Below are 18,217 nucleotides of genomic sequence, written 5' to 3' on the forward strand. Positions count from 1 at the left end.
CTTCAGGTCAGTTTGTGACCTGTCTTACAGCTGAGTGGATGTTTGTTTCATCATCTTAGCTTGTAGGTAGTCATACTTACAAGGCATTCACATTCAAGGGTTGGTGAAGTTATGGTGAAGAGTATCTGCAGAAAATGCATTCTGTAGCTGTGGCAAATGTAAATCGGAGACATGAAAAACAGCCTGACTGATAAAATTAAGACAGTGTCCAGAAGCCAGACTACACTAAGCAGTAGTCTGATGTTTTGTTTCTATATACTGTATAAGGCATCTGAACACCTCATGCTGGCATTTGACTGCAGTCTCAAGGACAGATTCTAATGCATCATTACCAGCATTCTTTTATGAATCTAGCAAAAAAAATAATATATATATATATATATACACATATATATATAAACATTGTTTCATATTTATGCCTTTTATTTATGCCTTTGTATGAATGTTACAGTTCTTAGTTTGTGTAAGTAATTGTGTTGATTGTGTGCTTTGTTAATTCTTCAGGTACATTACATGTAGGGGATGAAATCCGAGAAATAAACGGCATCAGTGTGGCAAATCAAACAGTAGAACAACTACAAAAAATGCTTGTAAGTGTCTGATATCTTTACCTTATTCTTTATAAAAACATTTGTAATATTTTTACAAAACTTCGCAAAATTGTATTGCAACATCCCCTTTTTCTTCTATCCTTGATAATCTACTTGTATGTGTAGTGCAAAATCTTTCTACATTCAGTTGTTAGTAAGTTTTAAAGAGTTTCAACTTACAACTCTTGTAATACATAGTTACTGGTGTTACAAATATATATACATATATATACATATGTATATATATAATATATATATATATACACCAAGCTCAATCAGTCTGGCTTTTTGGAGGGAAATGGCATCTTATCTTAGTCAGTTTGATATTCTGATTTTTTGCTTGCAACCCTAACCTTGGGGTCTTGGATGGTAATTACTATTCCTTTTGTTGTTCTCGGGACCTAACAGACAAGCCTAAGCAAGTCCAGGGAAATAGTATGTTGTAAACACACAAGAAGCCAGCCAGAGAGGAAGGGAAAAACTTCAGGAAGTGATCTCCTTACCTTTCTGCTCAGATCAAGTCCTGCGTTTGTCAGCCATATGGTGGCACTTAGATTTCAACTGTCCTTTCAGAAATTATATCTGTGCAAATATGATGCCACACTGTACTGCTGTTCTACAGTTACTGTTTGTTATGAATATGTAGCAATTATAACTGTAGCAAATGCAAACCAACAGACCCCATCTTCTATTTTGACATAAGGCTATTTATGTTTCTACCTTTATTGAAGTGACATGCAGCTTTTTCAGAAACAGTGAATATGTTTTCACTATTTAACATGCGCAATTAGAAGAAAATGTCACTTTTGTAGCAAGTACTGTGTAGATCACAAGCATGTATATACAAAGGAAGCATTGATATGGAAGAAGCCTACACATCTGTGAATTTCTCAGCTTAAAATATGGATGTATGTAGAGATTCAAAAACTGGTCAGGTGAACAATCTGATATTGCATGTTCATCCTTTAGATCAGTGAGAGATTATCTGAACATTCACTTGTAAGTGAAATTACAAATTTGCCCTAGCATTTCAGCTTCCCTGAATATTTCCTTTAGGAGAGCATACAACTGCTCTTAAATTAACTATAATGCTTTCCTATCAAATATTAGTGATTTGGAGATTCTGTATTAGGCATCTTAGTCTTTAATGAAGTGCTTTTCTTTTTGCAGAGGGAAATGCGTGGAAGTATCACCTTTAAGATAGTGCCAAGTTATCGCACACAGTCTTCATCCTGTGAGGTAATGAATTTAATGAACCATCCTGTTTCTTCCTCAGTCCTGTAACTAACTGCCTGCTGATGGCTGAATGTTACTGCTTTCTGGGAAATTGTTTCTGCCTGTCCTGTTAGATCACGCACACCAATTTTACAACAAAGATAACGGAACATGAGTAGGTCTCACCTACCTACTCAGTCTTGCCTTCATATTCATCTCATCAGCACCTTAAATAACTCTTTACAGCCTACTTAAATTAAAAAAAAAAAAAAGAGTGGGCATCCTCAACTGATATATTTAGGAAGCCCTTTTAAGAATTATATTTTAAACACATTATCCAGGAAGTCTATTAAAGTTCCTAAGCTGAGGAGCTATCCTCCCTTTTCAAGCATGAAACATTATTTTGCTACTTTGGGCTGTTAAGGGTTAATTGAATAATCTGTTTCCGTATTACCCTGTTGAGGTAAATTTGTGATGGTTGTCTGTAACAGTTACATGTGGCTAAATACTATGTTTCCATGCAAAAATGGTATTTGTCATTACAGAAGAAAAACAGATTTGGAGTTCAGTTCCTGTTGAACTAGAAACTTAGTGTTACAGTTCTTGCACAGTAGCACTGTCGAATTCCCTCTTTCTTGCTCACAGAGTTATGTTCCAGTTTGCAAACATAGGGAATTAAATTCTAGAAAATGACTGTTTGAGAGGTACTGTTCTAATTTAAGTATGTAGATGGCATATGTACTGTGTAGATGATGCCAGTCTTTCTGTCCCACAATGCTTAACTGCACAAAATTCCCAAATTAAAATTCCAGGAGTGAAAATACAAACCTTGTTGAAGTCAAGCTTAGCTTAATTGCAGCTGTGGTTTCACACTTTTTGCTTTTGAGTCTCAGCAGATGCCAGAACACACCAAAGCTATTGTGATTGTCAGAACAATCTGTTTGGAAAAAAAATATATACTGCTTTTGGTTGCCTCATGTGCTTTTAATGGAAGTCAACAAGAACGAGAAGCTTTTAGAGACAGAAGGTCCAACAAATTTTCACCTGTCAGCTATAAATATGAAAACAGAAGTTTTTCATGAAACACAAAGGCTTTAAAAAAAACTCAAATAGAAATTCTGGAGTGTGCTGATGCATTTATGTATTGAGTTCTGTACTGTAAGTAGTAGTTATAATAAAAGATAACTCTCTTCCTCTTATTTTAACACAAAAACTGGTGAAACTATGTATCTCCTTGGAAATATAATAATTTGGAGAAAATTAAATGCCACATACAACTTTAATACTATTAGGTGATATTTTAGTAGCAGTAGGTCATTTCTTAGTTTTCTGTTCTTAGGTTCTTCATGACTGTGTTTTTCACAGAAGACTCTTAGCTTTCTTTGCTTTCTTTGAACAAAACACTGGAACTGGAAATGTGTGATCAAAGACAGAATAAAAACAAACAAAAAACCCACTATGTATATTTATCATAGTTCATGGCATTTTGCTTTCAATTAATCAGGTGCCTAAGTCTATTCCCCCTGTTTGGTCACATCTATAACTTCGACTGGTGTTCCAGCTGTTGCAAGTATTCATAAAAAGACAGCATTTCAAATTATGCTATTAAATCACATTTGGTCCTTTGGTACAGAGAGAATTTCTTTCAGAGAATTTTTCAGAATTGTGATTCAAATGAGGAATCAAATTATTTGCCACTGATACAGGCTTAAAATGGATGCTCAATTATATTCTTAGGACATGGAATACTTGCTTCTAACACTCAAGCTTCTATGCAGTCTAGCAAGATGATTTGCTGCTATGCACTCTAGCAAAATAAATTCAGAACTAGCTAAGCTATATTTGGCTGTATTTCAAGTATTTCTAGAAATTTATGTTGGTTTTCTTTTCCTGCCCACCTTCATACACAGATGATTGCTGATGTAATGCAGTTTTGCTAGAAGAGAAATGTAAAACAGAATCAGTAGTTGTTTTTGTTTTTGTTTTTGTTTTTTAAGGTAATTTTTATGATAATAACATCATTGGGATAAAAAAAAACTCCTTGATAATCTTGAATAAACAGAACTAAATATTAGTACAATCAGACATAATCTGCCTATTTGCATTTATATAAAAGCTGTTAATGTCCCTTTATAATACAAAGATATATAGGTGTTAGTTTTGAGGAAAGCTATTTTTTAAATGTTTCTTAAAATCCTTCTTGCCATGTTTTTCTTCTTTTGTGAGCTTTTAAGAGAAGTGTTGCAGTGGTATTTTCTAAATATTGTACCATTTTCCATATTTAGGTAAGTCTTGTCCCCATAGTTTGTAAAGTATTTCAGTGTCTCTAGGCAATTTTCAAAATTTCAACTGACTAATTTCAAGTTGTTCAGGAGTAAACTTTGCTTGAAAACATAGCATTTGTGAGTTTCACCTTTAGAAAATCTTGATCCAGTCGTTCTACTGTGAAAATACCTGCTTAGTCATTGCTTTGGTACATGGAACACATGACTCGGATATCTAGATAACACAGTGGCCCGGATGTTGTTTTGTCTGCTTCCACTACAAACTTATTTTTACATAAGAATAAACTTCAGTAATAATTTAGAACAGTTGTGTATGCTGATTATACATTTCAGCTAGTACTTTATCCCACTAAGAAGCCTTTAGTTCTAGCTACATTTGAATTCTCACTCTGTACTGACAGAATGCCCTAATTTCTTATGTTGTTGGATATGTAAGAATGGTAAGAGAAGTGGTGGGTTTTTTTTTCTTAAGAAAAACCTTTCCTTGCAAGGAACACCCTTTGTTTCTCGTGAAACATTTAAACTGTTTCATTACAAAGAAAAGCCCTTATATATATGAGATTTTTAAAATCCACTGGTAATCATAGATTTACGTACTTAGCCTTGGAATGTTGCCATTAGGGCTAAGATCATAAGACTTTTTGTGGTCTTAAATCTTTTTATAATCTCAAACTTACAGAAAAATTGCTTGAGCAAAACTGGAGTTGAAATACATTTGGAGATTTTTTGAAAAGGATCTGGCAATGGTGTTATTAGTGAGGCTGTTCTTGTACATGTTCATGGAACAGCCTGCCCACAGAGGTGGTGAGTCTCCTTTACTGGAGATAACTCAAAACACATGATTACCTGTGGAACCTGTTAAAGGGAGTCTGATTGAGCAGGAAGATGGGACTAGAGGATCTCAAAACATTCCTTCCAATCCTGCTGATGTTGTGAGTCTGTGTGTCCAATCTGATTGGGCCACATCTAATAGATGTAATTGATCTCCTCTGTAGGACTGTGTCTCAGACGTGTTGATTTGTCATTCAGAATCCATCCATTAGAACAAGGAGTCAATGCAAAAGTAATTTTGCCATCATTCGGAAATGACTGCAGATGTTTTTTCTAAGACTTCAGCTGTGATGCATGAAGTGAATAGGGATGATATTGAAATCTACCATTTTATTATTTAGCTTGCGGCTAGATAAGATTGGGAATTCTAGATGTTCAAGGAGCACTGAAATATTATATCGTTTTCACACTACTCAGAATCATTTAATCTTCTGAGTGCATTTCTGACTAGAGGATCTAGTCAGACCAGAGGACCTACTCAGAAAAAGATTCTGACCAGGAGAACCAGTGATTTGTCTAGTTCAGTGGAGGAACAAACTCAGAATCGGAGATGAAGTATTCCAGTCCAGGTCTAAGCAGTCGTAACTTTCTACAAGGATCTCCCTACCCATTGCTTTTACAGTTTTTTGCTTAAATTTTGAGGTTTTTTGGAGAGAAAGCGTAGGTCCCTAGGAAATGAGGAACCTAAATGTATTCGAAAAGGTGTCTGAATTAGCTAAATATTTTAAAATTATGCATATGCTTCTTGACAAGCTTAATATAATTGCAGTTTCTTATGATTGGTACTGAAATCACCGATAGCACTGAAAATGTTTATTTTCCTCGATATGTTTTGACAAGCATTTGCTTTGAATAGTGTTCTGTCTTCTGTTGAGAATTGTTGGAGGAATAAAAACAAAATATTCTCAAACCAAGAAATTTCCTTTAAAGGGAGAAGCCTTCAAGAATGTCCAGAAATAGCATCATTACTCTAAACATGTTTTTCTCCAAAAGACTTGGGTGCTTAAATCACTTTCCAAACCTTTCCCAGCCAAACCATTACTGGACTAATAGATGATAACGAAGTAGTTTTAAAAATGAAGCAGCAACAACAACAAAAACAATAACAGACATAAATTTCATCCTTCCATCTCTCTTTGAAAATGAGAGAAGTTGATAGGGCTTGAATTGCTGAACAAGCAGATCTATTTATGAAAGAAGGGACTTGCTGCTTTTTTGCCAAGAGCTATCTCTTAGCTGCTGTTTGATAATAAAAGTGGTACCAATGTGCAATTCCCTAAAAAATGAACAGTGATTCTTTTGAGCAAATATAATTGGTTATTGCAGTAATTAGTACTTTATTTGGAACTTGTGCTGGAGTGATTTTTCTAAGTATAATAAGAACCGATTCCCTCTAGTTTATTATGTGTCACAAACAACTTTTAGTGCCAAATGAGTTTTTTGTTCTCACATGTTTAGCAGAAGTACACAGACCTAAATGATCTTACAGTTATATTACTTTCAGATAGCTGTATATGAACTTTATGAAATCACGTGCAGTGAGTCCAAAAAAAGTGCATGTTCAAGTGCATGTTCTAGATAAGTTTGTTGTACATCAAGAATACAGACAGCAAAAGTAAAGTATTGCTTGCCGTTTTAATTTTTTTGTCCGTGTGCTTTAAAATAGCTGAGTGCTATCACGTAATTAGTAGAAGTTGGAGACTGTATTAGTGGACCTTCACCTGATTAATACTATTGCATAAATAGTTCAGCTCCAATTCTGTTTTTTAATCTGTTCACAAAGGCACTCATATTGATAAAATGTGGCAGGGTGACTTTGTGTTCTTTGAAAACTGTTTTACCTCTTTTATCTACTATCCTTGGTGTTACACAAAGTTACCAGTCATTCCTCAATTGACCCTTGTTATGGAATATTATATTCCAAAGTTCTTTTGGAGCTAAAGTAGGTTATAATTTTTGTCACAACGTTTTAGTGAATCATTTGATTTTCTGAAGACATAGCTAGTTAAACTCGATTGTCTGATATTATGGAATTAAGGACTTCATGATCAAAATGACATGTGAAGAAGATTGCTCAGCGATCTCTTCTCTCTGCAAGACCCAGGAAGTCCTGTGATTCCTTCTGTAGAACTTCTGCATCTGCTTTCTCCTCACTGAAGTGTAGGATCATAGTGGTAGCATGAGTCAAGAAAGGTGGCTTTTTTAAATGATTTATTTTTGCAAGTTTAATGTTTTCAAGCTCATAAGAATGTTGGAGGCAAAAAAAGAAAAAAAAACTTAATATGCTGTAAAATGGATGAGAAGACAGGAGAGTGTGTCCAACTTCCTGTTCCTGTTAGCAGCAGTGTCTTTAAGACACTATAGAGAGTTATATCTAAAGGAGTAGAAGGTGATCAACACTGACCTCCATATAGCTGAAAAAAAAGATTTAGAAGTTTCTTTAAAATGAAATATGTTCCTTGTTGCAGTTCAAGTATGTAGCATATAACCTTAGGTAATTGCCTTTAGCAAAAGCAACAATATGATTAATGGCCTTCAGCGTTGTCACCCACAGAACATGTAAGTGTGCCCTGATACTAAAAAGCTGCCAAGGCAGCATAAAAATAATTATTACATAAGACACATGAAAACGTGAATCTCAAACTATGAACAAACTTCAGATGTACACAGTAGTGTGGAAACTTTCACAGACAAAGCAGCTAAACAAATGGTTATAAGGCTGTGGATGTAACTGTTCTTTTAAAAATTTATCTGTGTTCCTGTGATAGTGTTGTGTTGTTAATGAACCTTGTGTCTTATTTCAGAGAGATTCCCCCTCTACATCCAGACAGTCCCCAGCTAATGGCCATAGCAGCACTAACAATTCTGTTTCGGTAAGATTTCCAGTTCCACACAGAGAAAGTGTGAAAGTTTTGTTGGTGCTCATCTGCCATTACTGTTATACTTATCGTGTGGTCAGTGGAGAATTTTGTCCTTCTGATAGAACCAATGTTATTACTTATGTAACCCCCATTTTCGTTTTCTGGGAGTTTTTTTTTCCAACATATTCTTTTCATTAAAGGCCATACAGTGAGTTAAATGTTAATAACTGTAACGTGACACTTGGGTTAGCCTTAAATCATAGTTGGCAATATCCTCAAAGCTAAGAAAAGGTTTCAAGTGGAAGTCTTATTTCCATCCCAAACTTCAGAAGCAGTGTTTGAAGAAAAAGTAACTGTGCAGTTGATACATCAAGACCTGTTAGATTCCATAAGCTTTGTGTTTTGAGCGACCTCTGGAACGTGTACTGGTTTCCGCTATCTGAGTTAACGAATTGGTGTGCCCTCTGCTGTTGTGGTACGTGCACATACTTTGTGAAAGACAAGCCTTGGCTGGATATGAAAAGCAAAAGGCTTTAAATTGCACTACGAACCAAGCTACTACCATCACATCTTTAACACAAAGTACTTCCTGTTTCATACGTATTCAGGTAGAAGGGTTCTGTTACCTCCTGTTTTTCTAATGTAAAGTAGTGTTGAAATTTGTGTTGTTTACCATTTGTCATTGTTCAGACCAATGTAGTAACTGTACCTGCAAATTCCCTTAGTAAGAGTGCTGTCAATATCATAAGTCGTGGAACTAGCTAAAAAAAATTTTTTTAATTGAGTAACTAGTCCTTTAATTAATAATAAAATTACAGCATTACACCTGATAAATGATTTGCCACAAGGTAAAGTACTTGTTAATTAATATAATGAGAAATAATTGTGTGGATAAAAAAAATTAAGAAATTTTTGTGAATTAAATAAAAATATAACTACTAGTTATAATCTTACTCTTCGGTGCAATTTATTCTTAACCATAAAATTTATTTTAACCATTAATTTATTATAGCCATACTTTGTCTTTTAAAAACAATATGAAATATTAAGTGGGAAAGGCATTCATATAATTAGCCTCTTTCACTTGACAGTGCTTTTGTGTTGAAGATGCTGAATTGTATATTAAAAAGCACATTCTCTATCTGCTTAAACTATTTACCTGCTTTCTTCAGCTTGCTGCTAAACAGCCTGAGTTTGATTTTTCTTTAAGAAAAAGGTTTTTCTAAAAACGGGTCAATGCTTTATACTTTTGTCTGACTTACCACTTTACTGTAATGTAGTATGAATCACTAACAAATGGTGTTGTATGCTCTTAACAAGTAAAATGAAAATTTCTTTTCCTGGGTTGGCTTTATTCTGCAGGACTTGCCATCGACAACACAACCAAAAGGACGACAGGTGAATAGTATCCTCCATGGGAATGTATAAATTTAGTTGCTAGTGAACATCCCTGCTTATCTTTTTCCCCTCACATTCTGTATGTGCTGAACTAAAACATATTAGCTTTGAAAATTCGTGTTTGTATTTTTTTGTTTGTTTGTTTCATTTTTCTTTTTAACTAACTCATTTGTTTGTGGCTAATTCAAAAAAGCATTTTTTTCATGTGTCTGTATATGCAAGTTATAAATTCATTTTAATATGTAATATGATGTGTTGTGTAGGCAAGATGTGACTTATGCAGATTTTCATCTTAGAAAAGGCTCGGTGTTGTGTTTCAGCTGAAATGAAGGGAAAGTGCATAATGATCTAAAGCACAAAGTTTCTATGTCTTGAGTGGATTTATTATTAGATATTAACATTATCAAAGCTTTTCAAAGAAATAAATGAAGGACAGTTTGTATTAAGAGCTGGTAAGTCTGAAGATAATACATTTTCAGTACTAAAGCACAGATTCACAGACCAAAAAAAAGATCTTCCATCCAAAGGATGTGGATTCAACCTCTTATTTATGTAATAGTTTTTATTGCAGTTCCATTCAGAAGAGTCAGTGGACCCCATAAGTTGTTGTCTTTGAGAATCTTTTTGTGTGGTTTTCTAGTTATGTTGTCTGGAATACTTATTGAAAGAAGATATTTTTCACACTTCATTTCCCATTTTTAAAGCTTACAGCTATCTGGTTCTTTCAGCTTTCAGTTGTCTTCTGAAATTTCAGACTGCGTGAATGTAGGGAAAGCTCCTTGGAGGACCTTTCAAGGCATTGTGTTAGGCATTTTGTTTTTCCTCTCAGGTAATTTTCCCAGGAGAGGAGAGTTTGTTCAAAACAGTATCAGAATACTGTTGTCCCTTATACTTGTACCATTCATAGTTTCCCTTTTCTTCAAGTTTCTTTTCCCTCTGCACCAGTGTATTTCTCTGGTAGCTTGTCATTCCTGATATAGCAAGGGCTAGGATAACAGATAAACCGGCATAAATAAGGAAATGTGTGATGTTTCATGAGCAACCAGTCTTTGGATGGAGACTTAGTAGATAATGGCCCAAACTGCAGCAGGAACTTGAAAAGCAGGGAAAAGTTTCTACACAGTAAAAATGCTGGTCATTTTTCTAGACCTATATTAGATTAAGTTGAGGTAAAACAGGGAAATAGTTCAATACTGATAACCTCATAGAAAGCCAGTAACTAAGAGAATTTTGTTTTTAAATATCCTTTTTTTCTTGTGGAAAAAATGAGCTTGGGTTGCTGATCTAAAGTCACGCACTCCATACATAGTATAACAACGGTCAGACTGGAAACATTAGAAGTGGAGTTTTGTTTTAATGTTCCAACCCATTGCTCTCTAAACAGATAAAAATTAAGGCTGGTCATCGTAAGTCGATGTATGTTGGGTAGCAGACTAGGTTACTACAGAAATTAACTTTTTTGAGTGCTGTGAGTAGTGTCATAGCTGCAAATTTCTGAGCAAAGATTTAGAAGTGCTGCAGTTTAAGTGAAGGATAATACATTGCATTATAAAACTATTTTCTTTAAATCTGGTCAGTTTTTAGTAAGAAAATCAGCAGTAGAATATACATGACTGCCAGAGTCCCTGCAGGGTAAGGTTTGTTCATGAACTCCAGAAATTATCCAATTATCTATTTTGAGCATGATGTTAATTCTGATTTTAAGATCCTCAGACGCATTAGGGCTATAATTTTTCAGTGATTGAAACCTCACTAACACACAAATCAGGGATTTGTACACTATTTTAAAACGTGTAGTCCAAATTCCTTCTGTTAATATTCCTTGGAGAATAACTCATTCCAGTCATTATTATTGTGACAGTACAGGAGAGATGTTGACGCACATCCAGAGGAGGGCTAGAAAAATGACCCAAAGGATGGAACAGCTCTGCTACAAGGACAGGCTGAGAGAGCTGGGGCTGTTCAGCCTGGAGAAAAGAAGACTCCACGGAGAACTGAGAGCGTCCTTTCAGTATCTAAAAGGGGGCTATAGGAAGGAAGGGGGCAGACTCTTATGCAGGATCTGTGGTGATAAGACAAGGGGAAATGGTTTCAAAATAAAGAAGGGGGACTTAGATTGGACACAAGGAAGAAATTTCTTTACAGTAAGGGTGATGAGACACTGGCACAGGTTGCCCAGAAATGTGCTGGATGCCCCGTCCCTGGAGACATCCAAGGTCAGGCTGGATGGGGCTCTGAACAACCTAATATAGCTGCAGGTGTCCCTGTTCATTGCAGGGGAGTTGGACTAGATGGCCTTTAAGGGTATCTTTGAACTCAAAAGATTCTATGATTCTGTGATTTATAGACTAGACTTTTACTGAAATCCCTGTATGGAGTATTCTCAGATTTCACCCAAGTGACTAAATGCGATAGGCCCAACACTAGATTCCTATTTAATTTTTAAAAATGTGGTCATGATTTTTCAGTGTAAATTCTAATGATCAGTAATGTAGCCTAAACCCTTTGTATTATCCAATAATATTTCTCATCAGACACCTTCTAAAACATATCTTGGAACTTCATTTGCAAATTGAAGCACAGTTCAAATTATAAACTGCTGGCTTTCAGTCTAAAATGATTTACGATAATTAATATTGAGTTGAGGGACCCTATCCATTATAGATCTGCATAAGGTCTTCAGAAGCATACTTTCATTTTTGCTGTTTGGATTTTACAGTGCATAGAAGACATGAGCTTGCAGAATAATATCATATGTCTCCAGTGTTGGCTGTTTTTTTTTTTGCTTCATTTTCAACTATCACTTATGCTTTTGCCCTTCTGTTTCTTCCTTTGCTTGTTGCAAACAGTGTGTATAGTGTACATGCACCAATTTTCACCTACTTCTCTTAATACTGTACCAGTAATAATATGGCAGCATCTTTTATAAACTCTCCTTTGTAGATATATGTAAGAGCACAGTTTGAATATGATCCAGCAAAGGATGACCTCATTCCTTGCAAAGAAGCTGGCATCAGATTCCGAGTTGGTGATATTATCCAAATCATTAGCAAAGACGATCACAACTGGTGGCAGGGTAAACTGGAGAACTCCAAAAACGGTACTGCAGGTCTTATTCCCTCTCCTGAACTTCAAGAATGGTATGACTTACATTTTCTATTAAAAAGAATGTAATTTTGCTTGTATTTTTTGTCCTTCATGTTTGTCATTGTTATATAGCTAATTTTGGTGCAGTCTTCCCTTTTTTAAAAAAAAAAAGTCTATATTTCTTCTGTTCCTGTGGTGTTGATTTTTTTTTCTCACATCTGCATAACAGTATGAGTTGCATGTAATATCATATGTTTACACCTGTTTTACAGACATTACTTGTGCTTTCTGGTACACTTTGGGAAACTAGAACTGAAGACTAAATACAAATCATTTATATAAGCCGGTCAGATCTGTTTCCCCTTCAGGTTCTAAACACTTCTCACTGGTACTGCTTAAGTGCAAGTGGTGCTGGAATAAGGTGGTAGCTAACTGTCAAGAATTAAAGGAGTTTGAGGTTTTTCTCCTCTTTCCCTTTTTCATGTGAAAGCCAAATAGTAGAAAGAAACCACAGTGCAGAAACTTAGGAAGAACAGATTAAATGAACACCAGTGGCACCCATTTCCACAAAAACAGTGCAGAGCATTTAAACAACCCCTTGCAGAACCTATTTAGCAAATGTTTTAAATTTATCAGGGCAAGCTCTGGCAAGTTCTGGAGCATGAATGTTAGGACCATAACTCAGGGAAATTTATTGGTGTGGAAAATCTACCTCAAAATGTTTCACACAAGATCTGCTGCGTAAAGAATTAGTGTGCTCTAAAGGGTTTAACAGCACCAGTAACACCTCTGCTGTCTAAGGGAAATTCAGTGACAATAAAAACAGGGGCAGGTAGCCATTTCGTTACATCTCTTGCAAGCCCTAACATATGGGAGAGACTGGTATACACTGGAATAGAAATATATGCAGTACTTCATCCTAAAGGTCAACCTCAAGACATTTCCTCAACACATTTGTGTTGAGCTTTAAAACACAGCAGCCCCTCTAGACTTTGCTCTTCCAGTCTGGTCTACTGCACTGGTCTACAGTCATTTTAGTAGCTACCATTCCTCCCATGCTCCAGTGATATGTGAGCTTTTATGATCAACCATTAAGAACAGTATTTATATCAAAATATGTCCGTATGTAAATGCATTTAAGTCATAAAAAAAAGTTTGGGAAAGTCTCACTGTGTTCCTGTGCTATTAAACAGCCTTTTTTTTCTAATTCATCATGCATGACATTTTTAAAATACAGTTATTACAAGTTATTACAACTTTTTTTTTTTTTCTACTCCATATGCTAGGCGGGTTGCTTGTATTGCCATGGAGAAGACCAAACAGGAACAGCAGGCCAGCTGTACATGGTTTGGAAAGAAAAAAAAGCAGTACAAAGATAAATATTTGGCAAAGCACAATGCAGGTAGGAAAAAAAAAGCAAGTATGTTTATGAAGAGGTTAAAATCTTTACAATCTAAGCCTTGCCATTAAATGTTCAGCTGGCACTATTAACCTAATCAGTGACTTGCAAAAATGGAAATTAAATTTTAATTATGCCAACAACACTGCTTGTACTTCGCTGTTGAAACTGTATAGCTGAGGCAGTTAGAAGCATGTTGAAGCAGTTAGAAGTGTGCTCTAAGAAAACAAATTCATCATCATATATCCTACAATGATTTTACAGTTGTTTTTTTTGTTTGTTTGTTTTTATGTTTTAACAAGCACTAGAAACCAACAAGATATGAATTTTACAATCTACTACTATGTACTACAGAAAACTTCACTAGCATTCCTGTTAGTGTGTGTTTGTAGTTGTAGATTACGTATGTGAAAACATCATGAAAGGACACTTTTCTTGAACTCTTATAGCTGCAAGCATAATAGTCACTGTGTAGTCAGGCTGTTATTTTACAGCTAACAAATCTGATAAACTGGAAGTCTTGCAGTGATTTCTGCCTGAATCCTGATTTTTGAATTTCTGTCTAGACTGCTGAAAAATTGAGTTGTTGTGAAACAGCATAGATAGAATGTGATACAGATAGGAATCTGTATTTTTGCTTTTTTCTTTATCTGTACAATGTGTGTGTAGAATCAGAGCTCATAGTATTTCTGTACTATGGAACTTACATTAAGAGTTACTTGAAATATGATCTATGAAAGTCAAAGATCAATAATTATCATATATACTCTTAATTCATAGTCACGTTTAAGTTATTCACAGTCAAATATAAAATTACCTGTTATTCTGAAACCTGTTTTGCATTGTCTCTAAATATTTAATTAATGATGGAAGTAGAGATTGAAAGCTTAACTGGTTTACTTTTTTTTGCTGGCTTCCCATCGTGGTTGTTTTAATGTTTCTGCTTCACCAAGTAACACTAAACCATGTCTTACTAATTGTGACCTTATTAGAAACTATTGCAAGTGAACTGGATTTTATCACTTACACTCTTTGACAACGCTCACTTTAAATTCTTACCACTTGTTACCATCGTACATTTCCACAGCATGCTACTCTCTTCAGTTGTGCCAGTATAACTGTGCACGGTCATGCTGTTAACTGGACTAGCTGAAGAACAACCTAACAAAAAACCTAACAAAAAACACTTTTTCTTTAGAACAGACAAGTTTCACAGTACAGTTCACAAATGCAACTATGTAGTTAATAATGTCAGTGTGACTTCACATGGCGTGCTGCAAAGGGATGAGTATGTCTGTGGTATTAGCTCAATACATTGAGCTAATTTTGTTCCTGAAGACTTTGTATCAATTAAATCCTCATCAAAGGAGGGTAATATATTTACATCACTGTTTTGATGAGAGGGGGGCTTTTTGGACAAGGTTGACAAACATTTGATTGCATGATATGATGGCCTTAGTGCTTGCCCATGGTAGTGCTTTTGGAGACTTTTCAGAGTTTGCCAAAAATTAGAAATATAAACATATGAATTATAATTAGAAATATGAACATTTGAAGAGGTCATAATTATTTAAAAATGTTCTTGCCCTTCCCCCTGAGAAGTCAAAAAGTTAATCAAACTGGGATTAGTATTTCAGTGAGCAATTTTTATTGGTCGTTGTATCCTTCAGGTACTAAAATTGATGCCAATAACATTCCAGGGATTTAAAAAGTATGTAGATATTAAGAGGATCACTGAAATGATGTGATACTTTTGTGAATTCATTAGGTTTAATGAACTTAGTACTGAATTTACCTTCTTTAAAATATCACATATGGTATTGTTAGTGAGAAATACTGCAACATTACTTTTTGCAGATTTTATGTGTGTGTGTTTCAGAATTAAAAACATTTCAGAAAGTATATTCTCCTTCATAAGAAAAATGAGTCATCCAATTTTTCTTTCCTCCATACTTGATAATACAACAGCGTGTCCTTCAAGAGATATCTTCTTGATCATTCCTCTTAGCATTGTAAAGCCTGTTTGGAACCAAAAGCTACAGAAAAAAAAAAATCGTTTCAAGATTCATTAGCATTTCTATAAATGCTCAGAGATTATCTCTAGGGATATACTGCAGTGATATTGACATTTTTTAAAAATTTTTCTGAAACGATATTGCAGGACTTCATAAAAGAACACTCTTCAGAACATGCTAGAACTATGCGTCATATTATGCATAATGTAGAAAATTGCCAAGCTTTTATAAAATATGTTTATCATTTCTTAATGTGATTTATTTGCCTCGTGTTTAGACTACTGCATGGTAAAGTTTATTTTGTGCATATACTTTTTATTTTACTAATATATTACAAGCCATATCTCAATGACCCCTGTACATTTTTCATGCTGTCTTACTCCCAATGGCCTCTGTGCATGTAAGTAACCTGTCAAGTGACAATGCCTCTTTATTTGCTTCTTACTGTTTCCTTTCAAGAACTCCTTTTTTTTTTATTAGCTAGTAACACAGGAGCATTAAAAGTTCAGTCTTTAAATGTATCCCGTATTCCTCGTATCTTGTGTATATTTTAAAAATACTCATTTTCTTTTGTGCTTGAAAACCCTACAATCATTAGGTAACTCCATGTAGACTGAGACGTATCTTCTTCATGCTACTAATTTTGTGATGAAGGCATTAATATGTACCATTTCTGTTGTTTGCTCCTGTTGTCTGTATCTAACATAACATGGTTTTGTTCAAGAAGAAAATAAAGGATTGACTTTTTTTCATGGGAGAAGACACCTTTCTCAGTAGATAGTTAGAATGGTAGAACCAGAGTGGTTAGAACGGTAAAACTGTTTAGCATGTTGTAGATCTTGGTCTTTCTGATATGAAATGAATTTAGTCAATTTAGACAGTGCAAAGTTGCAAAAATGAAGCATTCCATATTTGTAGTTTGTGGAGAGGAAGAAAAACACGACTAACTTCTTGCTTGTTTTGTCTTGTAATATTTGGGGAAAGGTTGAAAGAGGTTTTTCTTCATCGTGAAGTGCAAAATGCTTCAAAGGAACTTAGGAAGTTTTCAAATGCGTATCTTTTCAAGTCCTTAAAGAGTCAAGTATGTCAATTGACTAATTTGTAGTTTGACTAAATTAAAGTAATTGTACTTTTTTCTGGGGTAGAAACAGTGCCATTGGACTTAACATCTGCCCTATAAAAAGAAATATATTAAGAAAACCCTTTGGTGCTCTGACTTTAGAACAAAACATGTGCTTTCTGGTAGGCTCTACAGTCAGAATGTCTCCAGACCATTAACGTTGGTGACAACTGGAGAAAGCAAAAGCAATCTCTTTCCCCTGCCTACTTACAACAGGGGTTTTGGACCATGAGAAGCAAGAGAAAAATGAGGAATATATCCAGATTTTTGCTTTACTAAAAAAAAAAAAAAAGATGGACAGGTTGTAGTTCAAGTGAATACACCACCTTGGGACTTGGAAAAACTCAAAAATGTCATACTTAAGATGCAGTCTCTCCCTTCTATTTACAATGCATTCAAGTACAGAACTGTAAACTCTTGCACATTACTCTGTTCCTAACTGCTGATTGCTTTAATCTTTAAAAATACAGTCAACTGCCTCCTGTTTTTGGGGGTTTTTTTTATCAAAATTCTGCAAAAACAACCACAGATCTTGTTGGACAGAGTAAGAAGGTGTTTTTATGAACAAAACTTGATTTGTCTATCATTACATATCTTGGCAATTCACAATAGATTGATAGGCATGACGGAATTAATTCACTGCAGTTGAAATCATTTCTGAAATAATACTTTTACAATTTTTCCCTAAATATGGCGGAGGTTCTTTTATGTAATGTCATCACTTTTTGTTCTATCGAAAGTTTTAAAAGCATGTCAATTTAACTAGCACGTGTGTTGAAAGAGAACTCTAATTACAAGTAATGTGGTAGTTGTTTTGAAGAAGAAATATCACAAAGAATTAACCCTCAAAAATCATGATTACTCAAAGATCTTGTTAAACATGAGTATGAAAGTATCCCTATCTTCAGTGTAAATAGATGTTCTCATACTGTATTCGTGTTGGTCACTGTCTACAGATTTTCTTTAGTATTGCTACTTCTTAGGAATGCAAATGTGAATAGCATGCCATTTTAGCTGATTTTTGTGGTCTGCTGAGTACTGCATGAAAGGACATGCAAATTTTCCTGAACATTTCAGTAGTTGTGTTATTGCTTTTTAACAGTTTTCTTAATGGACAGTTTTCTTAAAATTACATATGAAATGGTTTTATTTTCCATAACATATTGCTTTGTATTGTGAATCTAACACTTGCTAAAATGACAATTTGTAGCACAATTAATTATCATCCTTAATATGCCTTTTTTTTCTTATCCCTCTGGGGGTTTCTTTTGTGTTTTAGTGTTTGATCAATTAGATCTCGTCACATATGAAGAAGTAGTAAAACTGCCAGCATTCAAAAGGAAAACACTAGTCTTACTAGGTAATTCCGAGTTATTATTCTGAATATAACAGCATATTTTTTAACCCCTTGTGGTG

At 34.8% G+C, this 18,217-nt stretch overlaps 1 protein-coding gene across 5 annotated transcripts in view; it reads left to right on the forward strand.

The window, feature by feature from the left end:
• The window catches only part of CASK (calcium/calmodulin dependent serine protein kinase), a 196,511-nt gene that overhangs the window by 165,832 nt on the left and 12,462 nt on the right, over positions 1 to 18,217 (forward strand). For 2 of the 5 annotated variants that reach the window (XM_042810955.1, XM_042810959.1), the window contains 7 exons: positions 505 to 590; positions 1,761 to 1,829; positions 7,726 to 7,794; positions 9,145 to 9,180; positions 12,124 to 12,320; positions 13,554 to 13,669; positions 18,081 to 18,161. In XM_042810955.1, coding sequence (XP_042666889.1) covers positions 505 to 590; positions 1,761 to 1,829; positions 7,726 to 7,794; positions 9,145 to 9,180; positions 12,124 to 12,320; positions 13,554 to 13,669; positions 18,081 to 18,161 — 654 coding nt within the window. The remainder of the gene's footprint in view (positions 1 to 504; positions 591 to 1,760; positions 1,830 to 7,725; positions 7,795 to 9,144; positions 9,181 to 12,123; positions 12,321 to 13,553; positions 13,670 to 18,080; positions 18,162 to 18,217) is intronic. The other 3 variants (XM_042810956.1, XM_042810957.1, XM_042810958.1) reach the window with 3 other exon arrangements.

Source organism: Centrocercus urophasianus, unplaced genomic scaffold (assembly GCF_019232065.1).
Source record: "Centrocercus urophasianus isolate 14NV4802_14NV808 unplaced genomic scaffold, USGS_Curo_1.0 seq_12, whole genome shotgun sequence".
Lineage (NCBI taxonomy): Eukaryota > Metazoa > Chordata > Aves > Galliformes > Phasianidae > Centrocercus > Centrocercus urophasianus.